The sequence below is a fragment of the Venustampulla echinocandica genome (assembly GCF_003357145.1).
Source record: "Venustampulla echinocandica strain BP 5553 chromosome Unknown scaffold_1, whole genome shotgun sequence".
NCBI lineage: Eukaryota > Fungi > Ascomycota > Leotiomycetes > Helotiales > Pleuroascaceae > Venustampulla > Venustampulla echinocandica.
Window position 1 is genome coordinate 2050944 of NW_022474206.1, and position 27235 is coordinate 2078178.

General features: G+C 49.7%; 7 protein-coding genes across 7 annotated transcripts; 5 read left to right on the forward strand and 2 right to left on the reverse strand.

Moving 5' to 3' along the window:
* Positions 1 to 1787: 1787 nt before the first annotated feature.
* BP5553_03207 (Uncharacterized protein) lies at positions 1788 to 5065 on the forward strand (the record flags this gene model as incomplete). Its single annotated transcript, XM_032011830.1, has 4 exons — positions 1788 to 2062; positions 2131 to 2560; positions 2695 to 3846; positions 3896 to 5065. 4 exons carry the CDS (start codon positions 1788 to 1790, stop codon positions 5063 to 5065), a joined length of 3027 nt encoding a protein of 1008 aa, XP_031871523.1.
* Positions 5066 to 5795: 730 nt separating this feature from the next.
* BP5553_03208 (Lon protease-like protein, mitochondrial) lies at positions 5796 to 9194 on the forward strand (the record flags this gene model as incomplete). The annotated part of the gene is made up of 2 exons (XM_032011831.1): positions 5796 to 8978; positions 9039 to 9194. 2 exons carry the CDS (start codon positions 5796 to 5798, stop codon positions 9192 to 9194), a joined length of 3339 nt encoding a protein of 1112 aa, XP_031871524.1.
* A 3388-nt stretch (positions 9195 to 12582) lies between these two features.
* On the forward strand, positions 12583 to 15306 carry BP5553_03209 (Protein kinase-like (PK-like); the record flags this gene model as incomplete). The annotated part of the gene is made up of 1 exon (XM_032011832.1): positions 12583 to 15306. The coding sequence occupies one exon, from the start codon at positions 12583 to 12585 to the stop codon at positions 15304 to 15306; it is 2724 nt and encodes a 907-aa protein (XP_031871525.1).
* Positions 15307 to 15994: 688 nt separating this feature from the next.
* Positions 15995 to 18535, forward strand: BP5553_03210 (uncharacterized protein; the record flags this gene model as incomplete). Its single annotated transcript, XM_032011833.1, has 6 exons — positions 15995 to 16227; positions 16286 to 17152; positions 17206 to 17266; positions 17312 to 17724; positions 17771 to 17929; positions 17983 to 18535. The coding sequence occupies 6 exons, from the start codon at positions 15995 to 15997 to the stop codon at positions 18533 to 18535; spliced, it is 2286 nt and encodes a 761-aa protein (XP_031871526.1).
* A 1048-nt stretch (positions 18536 to 19583) lies between these two features.
* Positions 19584 to 19951, forward strand: BP5553_03211 (Uncharacterized protein; the record flags this gene model as incomplete). The annotated part of the gene is made up of 2 exons (XM_032011834.1): positions 19584 to 19703; positions 19766 to 19951. 2 exons carry the CDS (start codon positions 19584 to 19586, stop codon positions 19949 to 19951), a joined length of 306 nt encoding a protein of 101 aa, XP_031871527.1.
* Positions 19952 to 20970: 1019 nt separating this feature from the next.
* BP5553_03212 (uncharacterized protein) lies at positions 20971 to 23732 on the reverse strand (the record flags this gene model as incomplete). The annotated part of the gene is made up of 4 exons (XM_032011835.1): positions 20971 to 22331; positions 22883 to 23242; positions 23305 to 23609; positions 23671 to 23732. The coding sequence occupies 4 exons, from the start codon at positions 23730 to 23732 to the stop codon at positions 20971 to 20973; spliced, it is 2088 nt and encodes a 695-aa protein (XP_031871528.1).
* An 815-nt stretch (positions 23733 to 24547) lies between these two features.
* Positions 24548 to 26747, reverse strand: BP5553_03213 (putative Saccharolysin; the record flags this gene model as incomplete). Its single annotated transcript, XM_032011836.1, has 3 exons — positions 24548 to 25491; positions 25540 to 25981; positions 26028 to 26747. The coding sequence occupies 3 exons, from the start codon at positions 26745 to 26747 to the stop codon at positions 24548 to 24550; spliced, it is 2106 nt and encodes a 701-aa protein (XP_031871529.1).
* Positions 26748 to 27235: the final 488 nt, after the last annotated feature.

The following is a 27235-nucleotide window of genomic DNA, read 5'->3' on the forward strand; positions in this document are numbered from 1 at the left end:
TCCATCAAGCGATGAGGGTAATATTGAGAAAAGCTCAGCGCCAAACTTTTAGTTTTTGAAATGTACAACAGCATTTGTCGCCTTGTATCGTACTGGGACTTACGGTATCAGCGGGGTTATAGTTCGTGATGGCCATGGAGAATAGGCGTCTTGTATGCATAATCGAGAGAAAGGATTAGGATGTACCATCAGCTCATCTCCCGATGCTCAACATGTACAATATAGAACGGCGCATATAGACGTACTCTCTGCTCTAGACCTTGACACCACCACCACTAGTCCTAGTATAATTGCACTTACATCCAGTAGTTGGCTATTGGTGCCTGGATTGTGATACGGCGAAGTAGGGTCAAGAACCTACCCTACTACCGCCGGCCGTGATCGCCCTTTTTATATTGATATTGATCGCTAGCAAGTGTGATAACGGAATGGCAGCTCGATCTAGACAAAGCCAACGCCACGCGCGCGCGAGACTCAGATTCCGGCCAGCATCTGCGCGGTCGCGGGTCGCATCGCACCGGTTACATACAGTAGCTAGCTGCCCCTGGGCTGCTGAGGACTCCTGGCTCTCCAGTCTCGAGTCTCGACTCCTGAGTTCCTGGAACCTGGGACCGCGAAGCAGTTGATTCCCGGCAGCTTGGGACCAGAGCCAATGACACTCCGGAGGCCGGCCTTCAACACGCCACTGGCTCTGGCGGGCATGTCCAGCACACCTCGGTTGGGCATTTTGGCCCTGAAAGCGTAGAGCAGCCAGAGTAGCTCCCTTGAGAGAGTCCAGCTCGGCGGCTACATTGCAATATTGGGCTCTGGAGTGGGCTTGAAGTGCTTTTGTGCTGTTCTCGCACAGAGTCCAGAGTTGCTGAAGTCAGGATCGCCAGCGTCTAGCCTGATACATGTATACCTTACTTATATATGCCCTATGCTCCATACAACCCCATACTCGTAGCCTCCCGGAACTACTGCACGGTGTACGCTGTAGCAGCACGCCGCCGCGCTGCTCTTGTTGGTGGCGGACGAAGCTCAGCGCTTATCATATCATATCTCACCCCCAAGTCTCACGTCTCAACCATAGGCGTCCGCTACTGCTGTGCAATCGGCACTCCAAGCCCTGCTGGCCTCTTGAGCGGCCACATATCCGTCTGTAGCTGCAGGTGTTTGCCGTACCAATGCAAGGGAAAACCGCTCTGCTCGTCGAATAAGCTTCCAGGCCTGACTGCTAATTCCAATCCCAAAGCTCCCAGGACTCAGGAGTCGAGGAGCTTGAATCTGGTGCCGTACAGCACTGTAATACTGTATCCACCCCTCCCCAATGAGCACGCTGCTTTCCGACCCCAAAGGACCATGAATAGTCGCATGTCCGCTGCAACGTGCGCTGGTACGTAGTGCCACTGTATCATACCATACCATACTTTTACTTGGCGCTGCAAGCTGGAAGAAAGCGAGTTGCTCTGTAGAAAGTACTTGTGTTATATTATACCTGCTGGTGCTTCGTACCTGAGGTTCTAAATACTTCGCTACTACGTACATACTTCCATACCGAGTACACGACATCACCGGCATCACCCCTCTTCTCCACCGCCATCCTTATCGCCTGTCCGCACCACAGACCTGATCCCCCGCCAGGCTTCTTCGACGACTTCTGGATACCGCCGCTTATCCCGAATCCCCCGCTGCTCTGCCAAAGGGAAAGAAAAGACTGGGCGGACGACCAGAGTGCTGTGTCCCCAGAGCGAGGAGAGAGAGTCCGGGCTACGGCTCGCAAGAGCACAGCTCAGCACAGCATCAGAATGCAGGCGCCGATGATCTCGGTGCCGTTGAAGGCCACCAACGAGATAGACTGGATACAACCGCTGAAGAACTACATCCGGGCCACATATGGGGATGATCCGGAACGGTATAATGAAGAGTGCGCCACTCTGAACCGGTTACGGCAGGATATGAGGGGCGCGGGCAAGGACAGCGCCGCTGGACGGGATCTCCTCTACAGATATTACGGGCAGCTCGAATTACTGGATCTTCGATTTCCCGTGGATGAGAACCACATCAAAATTTCTTTCACCTGGTATGGCGACCCCCGTTTGGTTGAAGGACATGCATGTGACATGTAGCTAATGGATACACATTTACCAGGTTCGACGCTTTCACCCACAAGCCCACGTCCCAATACTCCTTAGCCTACGAGAAGGCCTCGATCATATTTAACATCTCTGCGGTGCTATCATGTCATGCAGCACAACAGACCCGATCGGAGGACTCCGGTCTCAAAACAGCATACCACTCATTTCAAGCATCTGCGGGCATGTTCACATACATAAACGAGAACTTCCTACACGCCCCGTCCACAGATCTCAGCCGCGATACGGTAAAGACTCTTATACAGGTCATGTTGGCTCAGGGCCAGGAGGTATTCCTGGAAAAGCAAATTGCCGACGACAAGAAGGTTGGGCTTCTGGCGAAACTTGCGAGTCAAGCTGGATATCTCTATTCTCAGGCGGTTGAGGGCACGCAAGATAATGTGAATAAAGCCATTTTTGAGAAGGTGTGGCTGCTCGTGGTTCAGGTATGCTCTCTTCATTTTCAACTAGGTGGGATACGTGGTATATATAGAGATATCCGCCTACTTTGCCGGGCTCTTTGTACCCGCATCATGATATGGCCCGTTATATATCAGGGAGCTGGCTGACATCACAATAGATCAAATCAAATTACATGACATCCTTAGCTCAGTACTATCAAGCTTTGGCAGATGATGATGCAAATTCCCATGGAGTAGCGATCTCCCGTCTACAAGTCGCCGAGACCGCTGCTAGAGATGCAACCAAGTTGGCAAATTCATTTCCTGGGAATGTCCCGGCAAACTCCAATCTCAACTCGGAAACCGGGGCAGCTCTTGTTGAAATTACCAAACGCCATCTCGCCAACGTTCAGGAACAATTAACTGCCCTCGTTAAAGACAACGACTACATTTATCATCAAACTGTACCGGCAGAGGCTGCTCTTGCAGTTATTCCAAAACTTCCAGCGGCCAAGGCGATTCCGGTCAGTGAACTGTATGCCGGACAAGATATACAACGTATTACGGGTCCGGATATCTTCCAAAAGATTGTTCCGATGTCGGTCACGGAATCGGCAAGTTTGTATGACGAAGAGAAGGCGAAATTGATTCGAGCTGAAACGGAGAGGGTCGAAACCGCGAACAGCGAAATGGATGCAAGTCTGGACTATTTAAGGCTACCCAATGCTTTGCAGGTTCTAAAAGGCGGATTTGACCAAGAACTGACTGTCGATGATGAGTTTCGTGGGTGGTGCGACGATATAGCAAGCCAAGACCGTCCTCTGGCTACTTTCGACTACTTGAAATCGAAGAAAGAGGATGTCGTAACCGTGCTGGATCGGAGTAGCAAGCAGCTGGACATGGAAGAGAGCGTATGCGAGAAGATGCGATCCAAATATGAAGCGGATTGGACACAACAGCCAAGCTCTAGATTAACATCCACCCTTCGCAACGATATTCGAAATTATAGAGAGGCCCTTGATGAGGCAGCAAGGAGTGACAGTCAACTTTATGCGAAATTTCGACAGCACGAAGTAGAATTTGGTGAGATGCGTTCAGCTGGTGAAACTGGCGAGGCCGATGTGCTCTTCCAAAAGGCCCATATTCAAGTTGGCGGGAAGTCAAGAAATGCTGGGAGCCCAACTGGTGGCCAAGGGAATCTACTAGATGATGACTTCGAGGAAACTGGTCTCAGTGTTATGGACCAGGTTTCTAAGGTAGAAGAGATTCTCAAAAAGCTGAATCTGCTAAAGCGTGAGAGATCCCAGGTCCTAAAAGACTTGAAGGAAAAGGTATACATTTCAAATAATACAGGTAATGCAAATCACTGACATGTTTTAGGTTCATAACGACGACATCTCGCAAGTCTTAATCCTTAACAAGAAGGCCATATCCACGTACGAGACGCAGCTTTTCCAAGCGGAGCTCGAAAAGTTTCGACCCCACCAACATCGGCTCCTCTCCGCAAACCATAAACAATCATCGCTCATGAAGGAGCTCACAGCGACCTTCAATACTTTGTTGCAGGACAAGCGAGTCCGGTCAGAGCAAAGCAAATATGAAAATATTACACGGCAGCGATCTGCCGTTATGTCAAAATATAAGCGGATTTACCAGGAATTTTTAGATCTTGAGGCTGGACTCCAAAGTGCGAAGCAATGGTACAGCGAGATGAAAGATACCGTGGATAGTCTAGATAAGAATGTTGAGACATTCGTAAACAATCGGCGATCGGAGGGCGCCCAGCTGCTCAACCAGATTGAGCAAGAACGAGCTGCCAATGCCAACGGGAAAGCTGATAAGGAACGCGAACGTCTTCGGGGGCTTATGGAGCGTATGTCAATGGATCCCACTTCAACATCACCGTCATCCGGCCACCCCGCTAGATCTCAATCGACATCATATCAAAACCCATCGCCATCAACCAGATATCCTACCACGAACTTCGCAGGCCAGTACCAAGTCCCCACCTCGCCACCTCCACAAACCACGACACACCCTCAGTCAGCCCATCCATCGTTCGCTCCTTCAAATGGATCTCAATTTGCCCAACAACCTCAGAAGCGGCACCCACCCGATATATACATTGCCCAGCAGCATGGATCACAACCTCAAGGAGGGTACAACCCAAGCATGTATCCACCTCGTGATCCAAACCAACCCATATCACCACCTCCAGGCCAGACCCAATTCGCACAGATGTCACCACCGCCGACAAAGACTCAATTTGCGCAAATGTCGCCGCCTCCAACCCAAACCCAATTCTCGCAAAACCAATATGGGAGACAACCCCAATCACCTATGCCCCACCAGCAATTCAACGTACCTCCAGGCTATATTCCACCACCTCCTCCCCCAGGACCACCACCGCTTGGGCCCCAGCAAACGTTCCCGCAACCCGGTGCCATGGGCCATGGAGAGTATGGGCATGGACAGAATACGATGCAGCAACGTCAGAACTCGGGGCAAGGCTCGAACGATCCATGGGCGGGGCTTAATGCATGGAGGTAGTGATAGCTAGGATTAGTAAAAATATCAATGGATGAAGCCAGCTGTACTGCCCGTTTGACCCGTATATGTCATAGGTGTTCGGACATATCATGATAAAGTCTAACTAGAAAGTGCGATGCTCAATATCTTAATTTAAAGCTATAGATACCTTTCCTTTTATGCATTACGCATCTACAGTTCAGAACAGCTCTAAATATTTTAGATCGGTGGTTTTATATTAGGAATATACAAAGCCTACTATTAATTCGCAGCCTGGCTGATTGTAGAACAGTACAATGAAGCTTAGGTTAAACCATTGGGGGTCCACTAGTATTTTGAAGTGGGAGTACTATGATCTAGCACTTCGTCTTTTATTAATAATAACATACAGACCATACTGCAAGTAGAGTGAATAGCCTCGGCATAGCTCGCATGGAAAATAGCTGTTGTGGCCTTAGGCACAAAATGGTTCTTGTCGGCATTCTCGTGACAAACGCCGCATCGATTTGAAAGCAGCTCCGTTGGTGACGAAAAGACAATAAATCTCCAGGTTGATTCCAGGATACGAATCACCATCACTTACAGCCAGTTTCTTCCCACCACATCCTCCATTCCTGTATATCTGTTCGGCTAGATTTACTGCACCTTTTCTGCGTCTTATATCTTAGATTATATTCGGATTTTGCCCCCGGCCCATGTGAGGTTCCCAGCAAACAGGTACAGCATCAACCAACCGTGAAGAGAAGTTATTATGCTATACGGCCAAAATCTACCATGGCGGCTCGCGCTCCGAAACTCCTCGCGGACCTTACCAGCTAGGCACAATTCAATTATCTGCGCCAGCCGGCTCTACGTTACGTCCTCGCCATCTCGTGCCCTACAACGCCAGCTGCTCTCAGCCACCTCCTCACGACCTACCCCTACCCAGACCACGCCCTTATGCGTCTCCCGATTCTCGATTTCACCTGCAAGGCGGAAAGATGCACCGAAGGATCCCAAAGAGCCTGCCATAGAGGAATCGACGGAAGGGAACACGAAAGAGAAAGTAGAGCCCGCTAAGGAGACAAGTGGTGAGGCCGCGGTGGAAGGAAAGAGCAAAAGTTCTGACTCTGCAACTTCTGTAAAGAGCGATGCTTCGTCTGGGAGCGCTCCAGATGGCCGAGGGAGCAGCGCTGCGTCTGGAGGAAGTGCAGGTGATGGTGGGAATGGAGATGGAGGGAAGAAAGGACGAAAAGCATCGCCTGAGAAGGCGCTGCAGAAACCCACGGTTCCGGACATATATCCCCAGGTGATGGCGATTCCTATTACCAAGCGGCCTCTCTTCCCGGGTTTCTACAAGGCGGTTACCGTACAGGATCCCAATGTCATTGCGGCGATTCAGGAGATGATTAAGAGGGGCCAACCGTACATAGGAGCTTTTTTGTTCAAGGATGAGAATATGGATGGCGACACGATTGAGAATATGGACCAGGTCCATGATGTTGGCGTGTTTGCACAAATTACTAGCGCTTTCCCAGTTTCTGGGGAGAAAGGGAGCGGACTTACCACTGTTCTGTACCCCCATCGGCGTATCAAGATGTCTGCCTTGATTAATCCGGAGAAAGCACCGGTTGACGAGGCAAAGAAGGCTGAAGCCCCGTCAGAACCACCAGTTCCTGATGCTATCCCGCCGAAACCAACAAAAGCTGAGGTGACAGAAGACAAGAAGGGCGACGTGGTGGCCAGTTTCGAAGAAGGCGCTGTACAGCAACAAAAGGGCACTGAGACACCTCCCTCCGCATACGAACCAACGTCCTTCCTCCACAAATACCCCGTTAGCCTTGTCAAGGTAGAGAACCTTTCCGAGGAGCCTCACGACCCAAAAAGTCCCATCATCCGGGCCGTCACCAATGAGATCGTCAATGTCTTCAAGGAAGTCGCCAGTCTCAACGGCCTATTCCGCGATCAGATATCCACCTTCTCAATGAGCCAGTCGGCAGGCAATATAATGCAAGAACCTGCCAAGCTGGCCGACTTTGCAGCCGCTGTCTCTGCTGGCGAGGTGAATGAGCTTCAAGATGTACTTGAGACACTCAATGTGGAGGAGAGATTGCAAAAGGCATTATTGGTCCTGAAAAAAGAGCTTATGAATGCTCAACTACAGTCCAAGATCTCTAAAGATGTTGAACAATCCATTCAAAAGCGACAGCGCGAATACTGGCTTATGGAGCAGATGAAAGGTATCCGACGAGAGCTGGGGATCGAATCAGACGGCAAAGATAAATTGGTCGAGAAATTCAGGGAGAAGGGTTTGAAACTCGCCATGCCAGAAGCGGTCAAGAAGGTCTTTGATGAGGAGCTCAACAAACTCGCGCACCTTGAGCCTGCGGCCTCAGAATTCAACGTCACAAGAAATTACCTGGATTGGCTGACACAGATTCCTTGGGGCCAGCGTAGCGCGGAGAATTTTGGCATCAAGCATGCAGTGACCGTTCTAGATGAAGATCACTACGGGCTGAAGGATGTCAAAGATCGAATTCTGGAGTTCATTGCTGTGGGCAAGTTGCGCGGAACTGTGGAGGGCAAGATCTTGTGCTTCGTCGGCCCCCCTGGGGTTGGTAAGACCAGTATTGGCAAGAGTATTGCAAGGGCACTCAATAGGCAATACTACAGGTTCAGCGTAGGTGGTCTTGCCGATGTTGCTGAAATCAAGGGCCATCGAAGAACCTACGTTGGTGCCCTGCCGGGAAGAATCATCCAAGCATTAAAGAAATGTCAAACAGAAAATCCACTGATATTGATTGATGAGATTGATAAACTAGGAAGAGGACATCAAGGAGATCCCGCTTCTGCGTTGCTGGAGTTGCTTGATCCGGAGCAGAATAACTCCTTCCTGGACCAGTACCTTGATGTTCCCGTTGACCTTTCCAAGGTCCTCTTTGTTTGTACGGCAAATATGACGGATACAATTCCTCGCCCTCTCCTCGACCGCATGGAGACGATCGAACTGTCTGGTTATGTGGCAGATGAGAAGATGGCGATCGCAGAACGGTACCTCGGGCCACAATCAAAGGAGCTAGCAGGCTTGAAGGATGTCGATGTCAAGCTCAACAAAGAGGCGATTGAAGAGTTGATCAAATCTTATTGTCGGGAATCTGGCGTCCGAAATTTGAAAAAGCAGATCGAGAAGGTCTATCGCAAAGCTGCACTGAAGATCGTGCAGGATGTTGGCGAGACGGTGCTTGCCGAGGAAGAGGCTCTAATAGAGGAAGGTCAGGCTGCGATGGAAGAATCAAAGAAGGACGAGACTAAAGTTGAAGTCACGCCAGAGAATATCGAGAAGGAGACTACCGAGACTCCGCGAATTGGACTTGATGTTCCTGATACGGTCCATGTTACGATTGGTAAAGATAACCTCAAGGACTATGTTGGGCCTCCTATCTTTACATCGGACCGGCTGTACGATATCACCCCGCCCGGAGTAGCCATGGGTCTTGCATGGACGCAGATGGGAGGTGCTGCTCTCTATGTCGAGTCGATCCTAGAAAGTGCCCTGACCCCGAATTCTCGCGCCGGCTTAACCACGACTGGAAATCTACGAGCTGTCATGAAGGAATCAACGGCAATTGCCTATTCGTTTGCCAAGTCAGTGGTCGCGAAGCAGTTCTCAGACAACCATTTCTTTGATAAAGCTAAGATCCACCTACATTGCCCAGAAGGAGCAGTTCAGAAGGATGGCCCTTCGGCAGGTATCACAATGGCCACTTCGTTGCTGTCGCTAGCTCTGAACAAACCACTTGACCCCACAATCGCCATGACTGGTGAACTTACAGTCACAGGGAAAGTTCTCAGAATTGGGGGTCTGCGGGAGAAGACAGTCGCGGCAAGGCGGGCGGGGTCAAAGATGATCATCTTCCCAGATGACAACATGTCGGACTGGTTGGAACTTCCAGAGGTGAGTGGAAAGCATTACCCTTTCTAATTTCGTACTTTGCAACTAATCCCCAGCAAATAGAACATCAAGGAAGGCATCGAGGGCCGTCCAGCGAAATGGTACTCGGACGTCTTTGATCTCGTGTTTCCTGACCTCGACTCAGAACAGGTGAACAACCAATGGAAAGAGCAACTCGCCAGAAAGAAGGGCGATAAGAGCGATGAAGATGATGATTGATCGAGCGATCATTCCGCCATCGACTCGAGCTGATCTTGTACAGTAAGGTATACACGTGCGATACTACCCTTCCCTGCATTTCCCGGTCATCACGACGTCAGTATCGGGCAGGAATGTATACGATGCGGTTGAGGTTGGGATGAGCTGCATATAGACAAAAAGAGAAGGGAGTTTATGATTGCATGGGCATAGGCATGGGCGTTTTATTCTCTCGCTCCTCCAGGCTGGCATGTTGGGGTCATATTATACATCGTCACGCAGCAGCACAGAGCCAAATGGGAACCGGGAACTACAGAAACATACTCTCTCCTCTCTCCTGCATCTAGATATCAAGGCAGATTGATTGATTGGCGCCCCGCCTACACGTCGTTGGGGGGGGTTGGTTGGTGTACAATACAATACGATACGATATATAATGTAAAATGTAGATTAGCCAGATTTCAAATGAAGAAACCGAACGCTAGCATCTCTATCTCTCATGTCGAGCCAAGTTGATCTATTGATTTTCGACGAGATGTTGCTGGCGACCGTGGAGTGATGATCTGGCTTTGGTGCCCGACGCGTGGCGATATAAGTATTTTCTGGCCGTTCAACCAGATATGTCACCTCTAGTTGTCCTGGATCATGTCTGGCTACTGGAAGAAGATCGGACCACCATACATACATTCCCCGGGTTATCCATGGAAGAGTTCAGTGTAAGTGAACATGTGGATCACATCATGATCGCATGGCATGATTACATACATACATGCCTGCGAATGGATGCGTATGCGCAACATGGCATGCGTGTGTATGAGGGGGGTGGGGTTCCGGTTATGGTGGAATGCTGGTTGCCAGTTGATCTAGCGAGGCGTGGCATGGAAATATGATCTCGAGGCGAAGGGAATATATCATAGCTCTGAGTTGGCTAAGTGTTCGAGTTCTGGATCTGGATCTGGATGGTTGTTTTAGAGGAGGGAGGTATAGATTGGATTGATGGAGGTGGGTAGCCTACGTGAGTGGATAAGGGGGGGCGAGTGGGGGTGGTGTGGGCGGTGGTCAAACGGAAGTAAGTGGTGGAGAAGGGAAAAGGGGGGAGTAAAAGGGTCAAGAACGGCTAGGTCAGAGGTTGGATGAACTAAAACGGTTGAATTAAAGAGTATCTGGGTTGAGAAGTATTGGGATTGGGCTCGAACCCTACATTGGAATGCTATTCGACATCAAGAAGACATTCAAGTATCAGTTCGTACGTACGTACCTATCTACGCACTCATGGGCAGACAGCCCCAGATCACACCACGACCGACGCGTTAATAAGAAGATAGGTTCGTTCATCGCCCAGCCACGTTAGGTGATGCTGGTGTGTTGCGCTGTGCTGTGATGCGATGTCCCGAAGCCCCGACGCAGCGTAGCAGCGCATCGCCCATACCCAATTGATGGTGGGAATATGGGAATACGGGGCAATCGAAGGACGATGGAAGGCAGGCGGGTGAGGGTGCATTGCATGGAGTACGTGTAACGTTTTTTGTCCAGACATGCGCGAGGGGGCAGAACCAGCCTCATTGAGAACCCGATAGTAAGACGGAGCACGGGAGCGGTGCCTGAGTTGGGCATCAATAAAAGATTGAGGCGTGGGAATGGGTGGAAATGGGTGGGGAATCTGTATCTGTTTGTGCTCTAGCTGTAACTGTAGCTATGGATCTGGATCTGGATATGGATATAGAGTACTGCATTTAGTCAACATCTTACTGACCTAAATAGGGAGAGATAGGGCAGAATAGGGGGGTTTTTCTGATGTGGTCCCAGGGACTGATAGCCCTAAAAACCACCCATAGGTCCACCACTCCGTAGCTTTAGAGGTTTTACCTACCCACAGAAACATCCCGCGATGCTCTGTTCTAGTTCTGATCCAATGATGCCGATCTACATAATGATCAACAGTCATGAATTGACTCTCGAGAGCGGCATCCCCGAGAATAAAGACCAAGGAAAAAGCACAGCGTTAATAAAGCAAGCGCGAAAAGAAACCCTCCCACACTCAACCCACGCACTTTGGGGGGAAGAATATCTTCAAAATGGGAGGCCAATCAGCGAAATGCGCCGTAAAGAAATAGACGGCACGGTGTGGGATTGGCCGGCAGGAATCAGGTTGGAAGGAAATGCTTCTCGAGGGCTCTGACAGGGCGCAGTTTCATCGACCTTTCAGGCGTTCGTCGGGCCCGTCCGCAGCCCAGAAACCGGCTGGACTCAATGGATGCCAGTCGAGCAGAGTGAGGCAGCGTGAAGCAGCGTGAAGCAGAGTGAAGCAGAGCGAGGCAGCCAAGGAGCAATGCACCGGAACTCGGAGCCGAACGGGCGTTTTGCTTCGTGTTACAGTGTCGTTCGCTGGAAGTCGGGGGGTTGGTGGAGGAGGATGAAGCTTCGAGGATCTAAGGAGACGAGGTCCGGCGGTTGGTGGTTGGAGGCTGGAGGTTGGGTTGTGGCAGCACTACCATGTGGAGGTAGCGGAGAGGTACCTGTACCCGGCACTCGTACTTTGGAGGTACTTCATAGGTACCTACCTCATACTTGTGAAGCACTCGAACGATGGTGTATCCTCACTGTTCACCGTGCTGTACGGGTACTTACTGGACCAGTCTTGATGCCCTGTATCTCGTGCCTGTATCGAGCCAATTCCAGAGTCTGGACGCCCTGTAACTAGCTGCCTGGACGACGCACTCCTTGTTACTGCTACTGTACTGCCCTGCGCTCTGTCTGCACTCTGCGCTGCACTCTGCACTACTCTTGGATTTGCAGTCTCGGGCTGCTGCAGACTCTCTCCCTCACTCCCTCACCGCATCACATAGAATACTGGCCACTGGCCCTCTTATTAGCCTTTACTTCACTACTGTCCGGAGCACGCCCTTGAACAGCCAGCCAGCGGTTCCTCGTCCCCCGACCGCCTCGTTTCGTTCCGTTCTCGTTCTCGTTCCTATAAACAACCATTGTTACATCTGTCTCGTCCTCCCCCTCCCCCCCAAAAGAACCTCCTCCTCGCCATTGCACACATCATGCCAATGCAATGATTCCCATACACCACCAGTACAAGAACAGGAGAGTGCCATTGCTCTCGTCCACGTCGATCTCGTCGGATACCTGCATGCTACACCAGCGACCGCGTGCCGACATGCACCCCGGCGCTGCGAATTGCTGACCACAACATCCCCCTCTCAGTATCAGCATCATCAGCATTGGGTTGAGGCGTCGAGGCGCTGGTTCTCCAAGAGTTCTGGCCGTGGCCGTGGCGATATCTCCAGCATGTACGCGGGAGACCCCCCTCCAGTTACCGTTGGAGCCTTTAAGAGTGAAGAGATCATCCTTGCTAACCATGGTCTTTAGCTGCCGGGTCCGTCTCGAACTCGACTCCACCATGACCCAGGCGGAGAAGCCGCCGCGTGAGGGAACAGCCGCATTCCCCGAGCATAAGATGCCGTGGTCCTGGAAGAGACTTTTCGGCAAGGAGGATCACCATAATCATCATCACCCCCCTCTGCCTCCTCCCCTCCAGGAGGATACCACGCGGCCCGGTATTGGCATCGCCCGCCGGATCTCGAGAAAGGTGGTGCCAGGCATACCACGTCAGGGGACCTTCAAGAGACAGCAGTCAGAGCTGCGGGATCGATTAGTACCCGTCATTCCAAACCCCGATGAGCGGCGGACGGTGTCGGTTGACAGGAGGCTTAATGGCTCCGCGCGAGACTCGTCAATTGCTTTGGCCGGTTCCCCCAGGCTAAGTGCCCCGGAGTTGCTAGAGACTACAGATACCATCGAGGCAGTACTAGATAATGGCGTCAAGCCCCCGCCAGAGACGAAGCTAGAGGAGGTCCAGGAATATGTGGACGTCTCCAAGGATGTGTCAGCTGTCGAGACGCAGTCCATCTCAACCGAAGCATTCGATGAGATGATCCTCGAAGAGCTCGAGAAGAAATGGATCTTGAATCTGAGCATGCATTTTCGAGATAAGTCCAAGAGGGAGAAATTCTTCGTGACGTTTGCGGAAACCCCTACGCATTGGCGACGGGTGACCGTCTCGCTGGATTACCGGAATGCTCCCGAGGGCTCGTTGGAGGAGGAGCTCCTCCGTACCAAATTCCAGCGGGACAAGAGCGCACGGATATATGAGGCTATCCGAGAATCCCTCCCAGATATTCAATTCTATGACACGGTCACGAATCTGAAATTGCAGACTGAGAATGAACGGCTTCACGTTCACGTGGTCGAAGATGTTTCGGAGATTATCTCCTATCCTCCGGTGAGAGCCATCAATCACTTGGGCTGCAGGCGAATCAGGGAGGATGAGCTTGTGTTCGACTCCCATCTCTCCGGTTTCGTCTACAAGGTCAGGGTTAACGGGCAAGTCTTCATCAAAAAGGAGATCCCCGGCCCGGATACAGTCGATGAATTTTTGTATGAGATCAATGCACTCCATCAACTTTCCGGCTCACGCAGCGTGATTCAGTTTGGAGGCGTGGTCCTCGATAATAGGGGCGAGTTTGTCAAAGGACTGCTCATTAGTTTTGCTGAGCAGGGCGCCTTGATAGATGTAATCTACGACGGAGACGGCAAGCTCCCCTGGGAGAGGCGGGAGCGGTGGGCTAGGGAGATTGTTCAGGGCCTTGCAGAGATTCACGAGGCAGGCTTTGTGCAAGGAGATTTCACTCTTTCAAATATCGTCATTGATGAATATGACCGCGCCAAGATCATAGACATCAATAGACGGGGATGCCCCGTGGGTTGGGAACCCCCTGAAGTTCGCGATCTCATTGACAGTAACCAACGGATATCCATGTACATTGGAGTCAAATCAGATTTGTACCAACTAGGCATGGTTATGTTTGCTTTGGCCACTCAACATGATGAACCAGAAACACAACGACCATTGAATCTAGCCTGCTTTCCGCCGGAGATTCCAGACTACTTCCTGGATATTTGCCATCGTTGTCTTGATGATGATCCTCGACGGCGTCTACAAGCTTCCGCGCTGCTCACGTTGTTCCCTGAGATGGAAGACAGGTTTGACGAAGGGCCTTCCCAGCCGGTGCCTATCGTGGTCGATGCCCAGCATATGGATGAGAAGCCTTATACAAATGGTAATCATCCGTGCAGTTTTGGGGTTCATAGCCCTCCATATAGCTCGTTGGGAATAGACCGATCAATCAACGTATATGATTATGCGGTAACTGACGTTTCGGACGACACTGAGTTTTACCCACGACGAGGCCGGTCTCCCCCGGCTCCTCAGAGGTTCGAAAAGGCTGGGACTGTCATGCCGTTTTCGGAAGTCAGTATCTCGTTCCTAGAAGCCCATATTCCACCTCCGGAAGTCAGTATTCCGCTACCAGAGTCGAGTACTACATCCGAGATTTTGGAAACCACAGAAACCCCAGGTCGGCATACCTCAGGTGCTGGTGACCCAGTCGAAATTACGCCCACGATGGCCTCTGGCTCGGTCGAGCAGGATATTCGAGGGGAACATCCCACAGGACTAGCCGCCTCCAATGCCAGGTTCAATTCTTTAGACTCAGGGCGGCATACGCCATCCAACTCTGAGCCACTGGAAGAAATCTTGACTGCTGCCGCTAGTTGCAGAGAGCGGTGTTACGAATCACAACATATTGAACCAGTGATCTCCAATCCCGAATCCGAAAAGCGGGATCCACTACATGATATCCCAGCTACGACCTCACACCAAGAGGCCCTACCAATTCCAGCGACTCTACCCAATGATTACGACGGTCAAGAACAACGACCCATAGAACAAGAAGCAACGAAAATGGAAACAATATCCACATCTATACCCACACCCATACCGACAGAATACACACCAATACCAGAAACCCAACAAGAACCGCGACCCACAGCAGCGGCACCCCCAGAACCATCCTCCTTATCATCCTCCACTGGGGATTTAGTAGGCGTCGGCGGCGGCGCACATTTCCCCGGCACCACCGATCCTGATCTTTTTGAGATCCCCCCCGCGTTGACCAGTTTAGATGACGATGATGACCTGATGAATGATATGCGAAAACATACGCATACTTACGACGACCGAATTATTCTTGATGATGTGGTTGTAGCATTGGACGGACTATAATAGGTGTTTTGGGATATCCTATGTGGCTGAACTGATAGTTGGCGTAGCCAGGTAATGTGTATAATACAAGCCAGGGAATCAGGACATGTGTTGGCCGATATGGATACTATATTTAGTGGGACAAGTGTACAATATCTACCGCACTCTTCGCATCACATCATCTCAATACATCTATCTATACAACTATATACCTTACGCTGCGCATATAAGTCGGGGATCCCTATATGAGTGGTGACGAAACTCGCTAGTAGAGCCTCACCAGGCCCTGCTAGACTAGGCTGGTCGCTTTAAAGATGTAAGGGCGACTTATTTAGAAGCTTGTTTTCTCTTTTTGCGGTATATATATATGTATACTGTATGTACGTATTCCATCCGAAGTACATATGCTTATTCCGGTTCCCATTACCTTGGTAACAGGTGCTTAGCGCGTGGAGGACTCCGCTCCCGGCCCCCGCCCCGCCCCGCCCCGCTCTCTGGAATCCCCCAGACTTCCCGACGACATCCAAATCCATACTCCGACGTAAATACTACGTACACTACGAGTATCTATCAACAACGATATTCTCGGCGTCTTTCAACCCCGCATTTAATCCTCCCGATGCCCTGCAAATATCATGAGCAGGCCCTATAATGCTACACCTAGACCATTGGCGCTTCAGATGTCTTGTGGCCAATTCGCGACCACATCATGTTGGATGCGACGAACACCCCAGCGTCCGCTCCAGCGGACTCCCAGACGAACCCGCCGACAACCCCAGGCGCAACAACAGCTCAGCAACAGCGCATGCGATCTCGCGCGAAGAAGGCATGTAAGACATGCAATTCCCGCCGAGTGAAATGCAATGTTATGGAGGAGCAGCCGTGCAAGAATTGCAGAACTGCGAGTATACCGTGCGAGTTGATGAAGTCGAGGCGCGGAAAGTACGTCCACATCCAAGAAGTTAATTCAACGGTGGTAAATCTCTAACCGCGTTTATAGATATGAACGACATCCTAAACATACCCGCTCGGGTCAGTCGAATAATAATAGTTCTGGGGCTGGCACAACTAAAGCCAACGGATCCTTGCCATTCGAAGCGGCCGCGAGTGAAACGAAACACGACCATGCTACTTATACCAGCCCGAGTATGAGTATGAATGCACCGGGCAAACACAAAGAAGAGACCGCCGCATCCCCCATTTTCCATATCACTCCTCCCTCACCTGGATCAACCCAGGGAGCTTTGAACGGCGCAGATGGTGCCGACACCGTCTTCCTAGGAGAATCCAATTCCATATCCCTCGTTCATACCGCGCAGAGTTCAGCAGCCGCCAGCCATCATTCTCCAACCGATAAGCTTCGATATCCTATACCAGCCGCGGTGAGCTCGAAGACATCTACACTGCCTTTTGAGAGTCGCCGAAAAGCGGCCAGGATCGACTATCTCACGCAAGATGGCGCATTCTCATTCCCCTCGAATGATGTCTGCGAAGTTCTGTTTGAAGCCTACTTCTCCTGGTTCCATCCCTGCTTCCCAGTACTAGATCGATACCAGTTTTTCAACTCCTACATCACAAACACGCTTTCCCCCATCTTATTCCAAGCTGTGCTTTTCGTTGGCGCTAGTCACTGCAATGGGGCGGTTATGAGGAACATGGGTTACTCGGATCGTCAAGAAGCTCGAAATACTCTGTACAATCGTGCCAAAGATATTTATGATGCAGATTATGAGACGGATAAAATTACCGTCTCCCAGGCACTGTTTCTAATGAGCTTTTGGCGAGCAGGTCCCCTTTTAGAAAAAGATACCCGGCACTGGCTCGGTGCTGCTATTAGTCTTGCACAGACGAAGGGGATGCATCGCTCGTGAGTCTCGCCTGTGTTAATTCCCATGATCAGAAGCTAATTCCCTGTGATAGATCCTCAAGTACTAGCTTTGCTAATGGAAAATTGCGGAAGAGAATTTGGTGGTCGTTATATGTATGTCTTTTGTCATATTTCATCGCTAGTGTTAACAAATAGAAGGTACGGGATCGTCAGTGCTCGGCAGCACTAGGACTTCCCACGCGTATCCGAGATGAAGATTGCGATATCGAGATGCTAGATCCTTCGGATTTCGAGGAGGAAGATCATTCGGCGTACCCTAGATTTTTAGGGACTCAAAAGAGAGAGCATATTCTTTACGCTATACAAATGGCAAAACTAGCCGTTTATCGTTGGTTTCCCCGTGCGGTTTCTCTATTGATGAATTCTAACAGGTTTGCAGTTGGAAAAGTAGTGCTACGAGAATTTACTCCTATAAAAGCGCCCGAACCAGACTCCGAGAGGTCGAAGCTTAAGGATAATCTTATTAACTGGGAATCCGAACTCTCGCCTGAGATGAGAGCCTCCGCCACTGCCAGTTCCTTTTGGGCCAGCATGCTGCATCTATCATATAAGTGCGTATCGGGGATTTCTCCCAGGATGCCAAGCTAACAGACATAGTAACTTGTATATACTCCTGTATCGATCTGCATACCTTAGATCGGAGAGGACTCCCCAGGAGGATCTTGGGGATATTGCGCTGCAGGCCGCATGTAGAAATACTCGCATCATTGAAGATGTCCTGTCACAAGACTTAGTTCAGCACAGCAACGTACACGTGTAAGTTGAAACATATGCCGATATATAACACCCCAAAGTACTAAAGCAGTCAGAACCACGAGTCTCTTCAACTCGCTTTGCATCCACACAATCTGCCTCCGGCGATCCAAAGATACTGCTCGCAAACTCGCCGAATACCGCGCCCAACTCTGCCTCCTCGGTTTGCGCGAGCTCCAAAAGACATGGGACGTCACAAACTGGGTCCTCCAGCTCTTCTTCCAATTCCTCGATCAGACCACTGCCAAGAAGCTTCTCCTCGCCGCGGATAACGAAGACCCCGTAACCCAACACCAATCTACGACCGGCACTCCGCGAGCCACCACTTTGGAAGAAGGAGCCGATCCTATATCGTTAGATTTCGACCAGAGCCAGCTATTGTCCGCGCAGGGATACGCGGTAGGGAAGAGCGAAGAGCTAGCGAGGAATAGTTTCAACCTAGATTTTGCAAGTCACCTCTTCGGGACTAAGGAAGCGGAGGATTTCTCCATGTTCCAGCTGCAGCCAGATTTGTTCAGTGGGGATGTCTTTGGTGGGGGTTTAGACCAGTATTATCATTCTGTACTTCCGAGGAGCGATGGCATGGGGGAGGATAATCAGTTTCGGTGAAAGTTCTTTGGCTTGCTATATCAGGGTGGCCTGGTGTTAAATGAGAATAGGAATATGGATGTCCTAGCACTGCTTTATAGATCCCCCGTTTATAGGGCGATCTCCTAGACTCTAGCCTCGCGGTTCCAAATTATTTAATAGGGAATATAATGATATATCATAATGTGAGTATGAAACTATAAGGACAAAACAAGGGTGACTATCTACCTAGGTTCTTAGGTAGAAAATAGTAATTGAAAGCCCAGGAACTGGCATAAGCCAGACCTTGCAGATCCCGTGACCCATCCAATTTTAACTTTCAAAAACAGGGCCAAACACTCCGGACAAAGTTCGGCGTGAGATTCTGGCGTGCTTCGATGCTTTTCGGATTTGCACCGGCAAACCCTATTAATAGAGAAACCGAACCATTGCTTGCGGTTGTTCCTGGCGGAACTGACGGCATAAGCCCAGTTGTTCAGCTCGCAATTAACGGAACGAGTATCCGAGGTTGATCTAAAGGCTTACCGAAAACATAGAGAGCCAGATCACTTGATTACTTGACCTAATCCCTATTATAGGTTATACGGATAAATACCTACCTATATATACCTAGGTATACATGGTAGATTAGAAGATTGCCTCTGGTCGTGGGTCTACTTCGTAAAGCAGGTGTAATTTGGATTCCTAATTCAGAGTATTTCTTATCTATCTGACCTTGGCAGAAGCAAGGAATAACAAGCTTTTATTTTAGCCTGTATGCAAGTCAGAGCAAAGCTACCAGCAAAAACTATTAACATTGCAGTATTCCTATTTCGGAGGCAAAAGGGCAGATACGGGGGGGATGTCTTTGGCCCACAGCGGCGGAAGATCGTAGAATATTCAAGTGACGTCAACAGGGACAGTGGGGCAACTGTCACTCAGCTCGCCGACTCCGCCCCGACGACAGAGTACAGAACCCTATATATACATTAAACCTGCGCCATTTATTCCCGCGAAATATCCAACACCAATCTTAGTTAAGAGAAGAAACAGTCCAAAACAGTACATATCATTATCATTATCGTTCAATATGCCAGAAAAAGCACTCATCAACCGCGCCGTCTCCACCATCAGCGTGGAATGCGAATTCCTGTTAGAGCGGAGCATGCTCTCAAAACCACAATTCCAATCCATAATGGCACAATTACCTGTATGTTCCCATCCCATTCCCAGCAACACCAAATCAAAACTAACAATTCCTCCTCCCCCCAGAAGAAAGGCGCAATCCCATCTCCCTACGTCGATCCCCGCTTCAACCCCAGCCGCGCTCAGCAATTCGATCCCACTGCCTTGGCGCGCGAAGCGCAGGATCCTAAGAACCCCGCGCATCCTGATCATCCCAAGCACGATGAGTGGGCGAAGCAGATGGTTGCGAAGTTTGGAAATGCGTCGTTGTAAGAAGCGATGAGAGGGGGAGGCTATTAAGATCCTTTAGGCGGGCGGAGTGGTATGTCGCGGGGGCAATAGCGAAGGGGCGGGATATATGGGATGGGCGGACGGTCTGGCCATATAATATGTGTTTGATTGGCGAATATTCAGGATTGAATAATGGAAAGGCGACCTGCGTTGGGAAATTTTTCTATTAGCCATGGAAATACACTGTGATTACCACCACAACGCTTCGATGCAATGGCTTTCCATGCTACTTTTAGCGCAGAAACTCCGGGGAGCATTGATTGATTTAGCTAATTGAAATGAATAGGTCTTGTGTCCCGAACCGAGATCGATTGGCCAGAATACCGTGCTCTTGATCCTCTGAATAGCGTTCTGGACGTGGATGTCGAGAATTTACGGTGTGCCCAGTGATACGGTAATATGAGATTATATTGCCAACGATGTAATACCTAGGTATACTGGGAAGCCCCATATTGAGACAATGCAATACAGGGTTTGGGTTTCACAGTTAGAGCGAAACCCCCGTCGCATTCTGTAGACTGTAGACTAGGAGTCTAGTTGCGAAGAGTTGGAAGTTTCGCTAAGTAGTGGTCTTTACCGTGAGTTGGTTAAGCTGAGGGGCATTATGATTGTGACACGGAATGAGAGGGGGGTATTAAAAAGGCTACACTTTGTAGTTCTAAAATAATGTTCAAGTCAAAGGCAATAGCAAAGATGGAGTATGAGAGGGACGATGAAGGTAGTATGGCTTTGCCTAAGGGAGATACACGGAGACTAGATTAATACCTCGGCCCTCGAGGGAGTCAACTATTTTGAGGACACTGGATCAGTCGCTAATCTTTTGTAACAACGTCTCAAAGCCTTTGACTTATTCCCACGAATTCCATAGCGTATTAGAGATATGTAGACAGCAAACTCCTCAAAATTCAGTACTTGAAAGTAGACGTCCTACTAAAGCCGAAACATTGATAGGCTTTTGACCTCGTTGCTGCCCTCCTTTCATTGTCCGCAGCGACCCCGTATCACACTGCAAAAGGAGAAATAACACTAGCCCAGGAAGCATCGCCCTCCTTGATCTTCATCTTCTTGTGCTCCTCAAGGAACTCCTCAAACTTGGCTTGACACATTTCAGTCTTGATGAACTCTTTGCGGGCCTTTTCCATATCGTATACTCCAAATTCACGATCTGATACATCCCCATATTTCTCCCAATACTCACCGTCTGGCTCCAATTCTCCTTCCATCTCACTCTTAAGATGACGGCCCCACGCTACCAAAACCTCAACCTGGCTTGGGGTGATCTCCTTGCCATCTTGCCGAACTACCAGAACTGGCCCAACACAGAGATCCCACATTTGAAGGTCTGCATTTCCCCAATCCTCTACTTCCTCATCCGGGTTTGTACCCATGATAAGAAACCATGGCTCGAAATTTTGGTAAGGGTCCCAGCTCAATCCATGGAGTCGGGCTTCCCACTCAGGTTTGGGCGTGAGTTTCTGCACATATAAAGGCAGGCCCATGTGCCCAGAAACTTCAGCAACAATTCCTTTTACCATGATTGGATGGTCCTTCGAAACATTGACGCTAAGGTACTTCGCCTTGTTGTCGAAATTCATGTCGCCCAAGCAGCTAATGCGGACGCCTCGCACTTCGCCAAGCAGAGGAAAAGTAGCCAACGTCCTATGGAACTGATCCACAGCATTCATACCGACTGGGATGCCATGGACAGCCAGATACTTGGCGATATCACGGAAACCGGACGCGGACATGTCTTGATAGATCTCCTCGTCCTTGTCGGCATTGGAAATAGCGAGGCTCATTGCTAAAAATGGACCTCTCCAATCTCGCCTTTGTTGACCTGGAGGGCGGCAAAGCTTCCAAATGAGTCGATTTATAGATTTGTTCAGTTTTGAACCATCAACAAGGAAGGCTAGCCCGAACCATATTCTGATGTTAGGGCCAGGATTTTGTCTCTGTCTCGCGATATCATGGTATTCCATCCCTTGGTCAAACAATGGCAGCTCCACGGTTTCGAATGCCGATTCTCCGCTTTCTTCATCAGCGGGGCACAGCGTGCATTCAACCCAATAGGGCTCCACATCTCCAGAGTCTTCAGGGAACATAAGACCCAGCTTGAAGGAAGTGCTTTCAGTAGCTGGAGGTCTAGGGCTGGCCGAAACGAACTCGTATATTCTCTTGCACACATCTCCGTGCCAGTCCTGGTCTCCTTCAAAGCATGATAATGAGCAGTAGAGACGTGAGCTGCAGAACATACAGCCGAAAACAGCGTTCTGTTTGCAATCGAAGCCGGAACATTTTCGCAAATCCATTTTGCGTTCTAACATAGCTGTGTAAGTGTCTAACCTTGAGCTGGATGCCTCCACTGGAGACAAGGAGGGTTACTTACGTGGATTGACCGAGATTTTAGGTTGTTGAGATTCTGAATTGCTTGAGATTTTGAATACTACTGAGCTTAGTTGAACAACTGGCCTTAATCAGAATGATGTTTCTGAGGGAGCGTGTTTGTTGAAGGAGGGAGGGAGGCTGCCCTTATATCCCAAGATAATCCTAAGCGAAGCGCAGTACTGGTGTCTGCGTCCTATCCACCTAGACACTGTCAAGTAGGGAAAGTGTTCTAGCAAACGGGGAAGGTTTTACTGAGGCTGACCGGCAGAGAGGTACTAAACAGGTTTCTGGCGGAATGTCCAGACAGTGCGGAGCCATTTAAACAAAAGAGTCATGAGAATATGCAACTTGGAAAGAGACATCCCATTGAGATCATTTTAAAATATGCAGTACGGGTAGAGACATTGATACGAGCGCCTTCACCAAACCACCTACCTACCATCGGCCGTCTTAAAGCAAGTTCCCCCCACCTAAGTCATAAGTCAGCAAACGTCCCCAAACCCCGTTTGTCCCAAGCAATAAACTCACCAATCTCCACAACCGTTCCTGTAGCATAATCCGCCCTAGCGAGATACAAGTACGCCTCCGCAATATCGTCGGGCGTAGCCACAAACCCCACTGGCAAGCTGGTCTTCTCATACAACTCCTTCTGCTCTTCATCACTCTTCCCCAACTTGCCCCATAACTCGGTTTTTACCAATCCAGGAACCACCACATTGACCCTGATCCTCTTGTCTGCGAGGTCACCAGCCAAACCCTTAGTGAGGGAGAGAACACCACCGTTTAGGCCTGCGCCTGTCGAGGCGCCTTTTCCGGGCTTTAGGGCTGCGGTTCCCGAGGTGAGGGTTAGAGAGCCACCTGGGGTGATGATATCGTATTTCTTCACAGCTGCAAAATCACTCATTAGCTTGCCAAAGCCACGGAATTAGGCAAAACAAGAGGGATATTACCTTTCCCCGTGATAACAGCACCCCAAAACTTAACACCAAACAAGTACTTCGCATCATCAAGATCTAAATCCTCAAGTTTCCCACGGATAATCTTATCCACACTCGAGAATACAATATGATCTATAGGCGCAAGACCACGCAACACTTCAACGAATGATGATTCATCTCGTACATTACCGACAGCGCCCGAGGCATCGGAGGAGTTCAGTCTGCTTACGGCCGAGTCCACACGTTCTTGGTTGGAGGAGATAACTGTTACTTTTGCGCCGGCGTCCAGGAAGGCTTGTGCTGCGCCGAAACCGATTCTAGGTTGTACATAGATATTAGTTTGAGGGGTTTTAAGAGCTAAAAAGGGATGGCACGCACCCTGATGTTCCGCCCACGACGACAATCTTTTTGTTTATGAGCTTTTCAGCTGATTTCACCATGATGAATCGTGGACTGAAAGCAAGTTTATAAGAATGGAGGTTATAAAGATATAGGAGAAACAAGCTATATAAAGTACGTAATAGACGTACGGATGGGTTTGTCAAAATGCGCGACTAGAAGATAGGAATGAGAGAATATTAATATACCATCCCTCGGGGAGAAGGAGGTAGACTTCTGGAGTTGTCTAGAGTGATATAACTACGAGAAGTCGCAAGAGTAAATCAATCAACCGGCAATATGTCCTCATATGCCCCTTCAATTGCGGGATAAGTAACCCAAGAGTGGGATCGCTTGACCTGGCTGACAAATCCTAGCTTTATGAGATAATAGGTGCGGAATATTGCTAGTTCACAATACCTTCTATATCTCAGTTGAGGCGTAAGATATATCGCGCAATACATGCCGGTTCTGGCGGACTAATGACTGGCTTTAATCTAGGAGGGACACTTGTGACTGGTGAAGAAAATTAAGGCGTGATAAGGGCTCAAAACATCTCAAATGATTCGAAAGCAAAGACTATTTCGCATTTGGAAGCTGTCTTCCATATACCCGGCAACCGTATCAACTGAGCAGTAGGGACACTAAAGGGATTTGACAACTTACATTGACCATTGACGATATCCCAGCCCAGCTACTTGGTCGGGTCATTTCGTAACCATGAGTAAGGTCACGACTTGGGATATGCAAGTAGATAGCGCCAAATATAATATCTGTACACTAATCTTAAGTGGAAAGCGCAAGTTATTTTGGCTAGCGATCAGCCACTTATCCAGGTAACAGACCGCCCTTAGGCCAAAGCAGCAAAAGTCGTCTTTCACTTTGCCTTTAGTCCCAGCTCCCGGTAGAAAGCCTCCGTACTTGGCTTCCGTCCCAAGAAATCCTCGAGGGTCTTCATCTCTTCTTGCGCACCACCCTTCTCCAGTACCATGTGTCGATATCGTCTCCCCTCTTTTCCATCCATTGGATTCTTCTTGAAAACGCTATAGAACATATCTGTGCTATAGACTTGACTAGAGAGGTATCCGTAATACCCGGCATCATAGCCGCCGATCAGATGACCGAAGGTTGCCTGGCCATTGCCCCAATTACTGGGGAGTCCGAGCGCTTCGGGGCCCTTGATGGCGGCAATTTGGGTGCGGAGATCATTGTATAATTCTGACAGCTTGAACCCTTCTGCTTCCTCATGGGACTTGGGCGTGTGGACCGTCATGTCGAAAATGCCGAAGTGCAGCTGGCGAAGATTGAAAATGGCATCGTTCACATGCTTAACGCTGATTTGTTTCTCAATGAGATCATCTGGAATTTTCTCGCCAGTTACGTAGTGGGTGCTGAGTGCCTTTAGCTGGGATGGAGTCCAGCACCAGTTTTCGAGCATTTGGCTGGGTGCTTCTACAAAATCACGAACGACCGATGTACCATGGAAGCGGGCATATTTCGTCCGTGCAGCTAGATCATGAATGCCGTGACCTAGCTCGTGGAAAAGGGTAACGACTTCGTCGTGCTTGAGAAGAGATGGCTTTGTCGGTGTAGGCTTGGAAAAATTACAAACCAGGGCTGTGGCGGGGTACCGACGAGTGCCGTTGGGGTAGAGGTAGCCGGGTTGAAGAGAGAAGTTTGCTGCATGGCCATACTTGCCTGGACGAGGATGTAGGTCAAGATAGAGATAACCGACAAAGGCTCCGCCTTCTCCCTCATCATCCCAAACACTGAAGATTTTCACATCCTCATGCCATTCAATATCTGCCCCCTTTCCAGTTTCTATGATCATTAGCAGAATTCAAAGTGAAATATTGGGAGATCACCTACCTGATATTTTAGTTCGTTCTTCCCCGTCTATCTCAACAAAAACCATCCCGAAAAGTTCTTCAAAAATACCAAGCATGCCCTCAACGGTATGCTGAAGAGGGAAATACTCAGCAACCTTCTGCTCATCGATAGAGAATTCCTTCTCGACCATCATGCGCTGATAAAAACGTGAGTCCCAAAGATAAAAGTTGCCGTCATATGATGACTCCAAGCCTCTCGACTTTAGATCTGCGCTCTTTATCTCTAGTAGATGTTCGATCTCCTTCTTTCCCCCGGGAGTTAACTGGACTCTCAAGTCGTCTAGGAACTCATTGACCGTCTCGGGTGTCTTGACCATTTTGTCCTCGACCCTAAATGAGGCGTGATCTTTGTAGCCGAGAAGTCTAGCAGCCTCATCTCTGAGAATAATAGCTTCCTTGAAGAGTGGCACATTTTGGTTGCACTAAAGGCATCAGCATAGGCCGCTTTTATAATGAACACGAACTCACCTTATTCTCATTATCAATAAACACCTTCTTCCTTGTTTCCGCATTCAACGCAAACTTCAACGTCGGGAACAGATCCGGGTACTTGAACGTAAGTCTCAACTTGCCCTCATTCTCTCCCGTACCCTTCTCAAAAGTCGATAAGGTATCTTCCGGGACACCTTCCAGCTCCTCCTTCGTAAACCAGATGCCTCCACTCTCCTCATTCAGATTCTTCTGGAACTCTATTTGGATCTGCGAAAGACGCTTCTTAATCTCCTTGAAGCGGTCTCTCTGTGGACCGGCAGGGATGTTCAGCCCATTCGTGATATAGCTCTTCCGCTCCTTCTCCAGCAGTCGCTTGCTCTCGAGATCCAGATCCTCGGATTTGGCAAACGCAGCATCAACAAGCTTAAAGATATCCTCGCGCATCGACGCCTCAATGCCGAACTCGTCCATGATCTCCTCTGCCTTGGACGAGGCATCACGCAGGGCCTGGTCCGTGGAGACAGCCTGATAGAAGCCAATAATTCTGGTCTCAAGAGCCGCCGCATTCTCATCCTCTGCCATAGGAAGAATGACGTTGGCAAAGGTGGCAGTCTCGGGCGTGACATCTGCAGCGATCTTGTCGAGCAGCTTGCGTGTGCGGTCACAGATGCTCTTCGCATCCTCCACCAGGGAGGTCGGGGTAGCTATGAAGCTAGGCGGCGCCTGAGGAGGCTTCCGGTATTCTTTGGGCGCCATGGTGCTGGTCAGGATGGGTCTGGAAGAGGGAACTGAAGATGTTGAGACGTAGGGTCGAAGTTGGGTGAAGAGCGAGGTCAGCCTGGGGCCGATGCGGGTGGAAGCCAGGATAGCTATTATAGCTATGAACAAGCAGGCAGCAAGGAAAGCCGACCGCAAGCGAAGGGGTGAGGGAATAGCCACTGTTGAGCGTGTGAGACTACGCCCCGGTGGTAGTCGTAGAAGGGTGAATGATTATTAGATTTCTTTGAGTGGTTGGAGTTCTGGAGGAGTGAGGTTGGTAGGTAAAGATAGGTAACTATGACTTCGTCCGTGGGCCCCAGTGAAACACTGAGGGGCGACCAGGCTGGGCAGAGACATTATTACAGCAGCATTGCCACCTATTGCTCTACATAACACAGCGCTCGCAGTTGACAATAAAAGCGGCACACCAAAGTTAATCTATAAAGTCTGCCTATGCTACGTATTTGCAAAGAAATAGATAATCG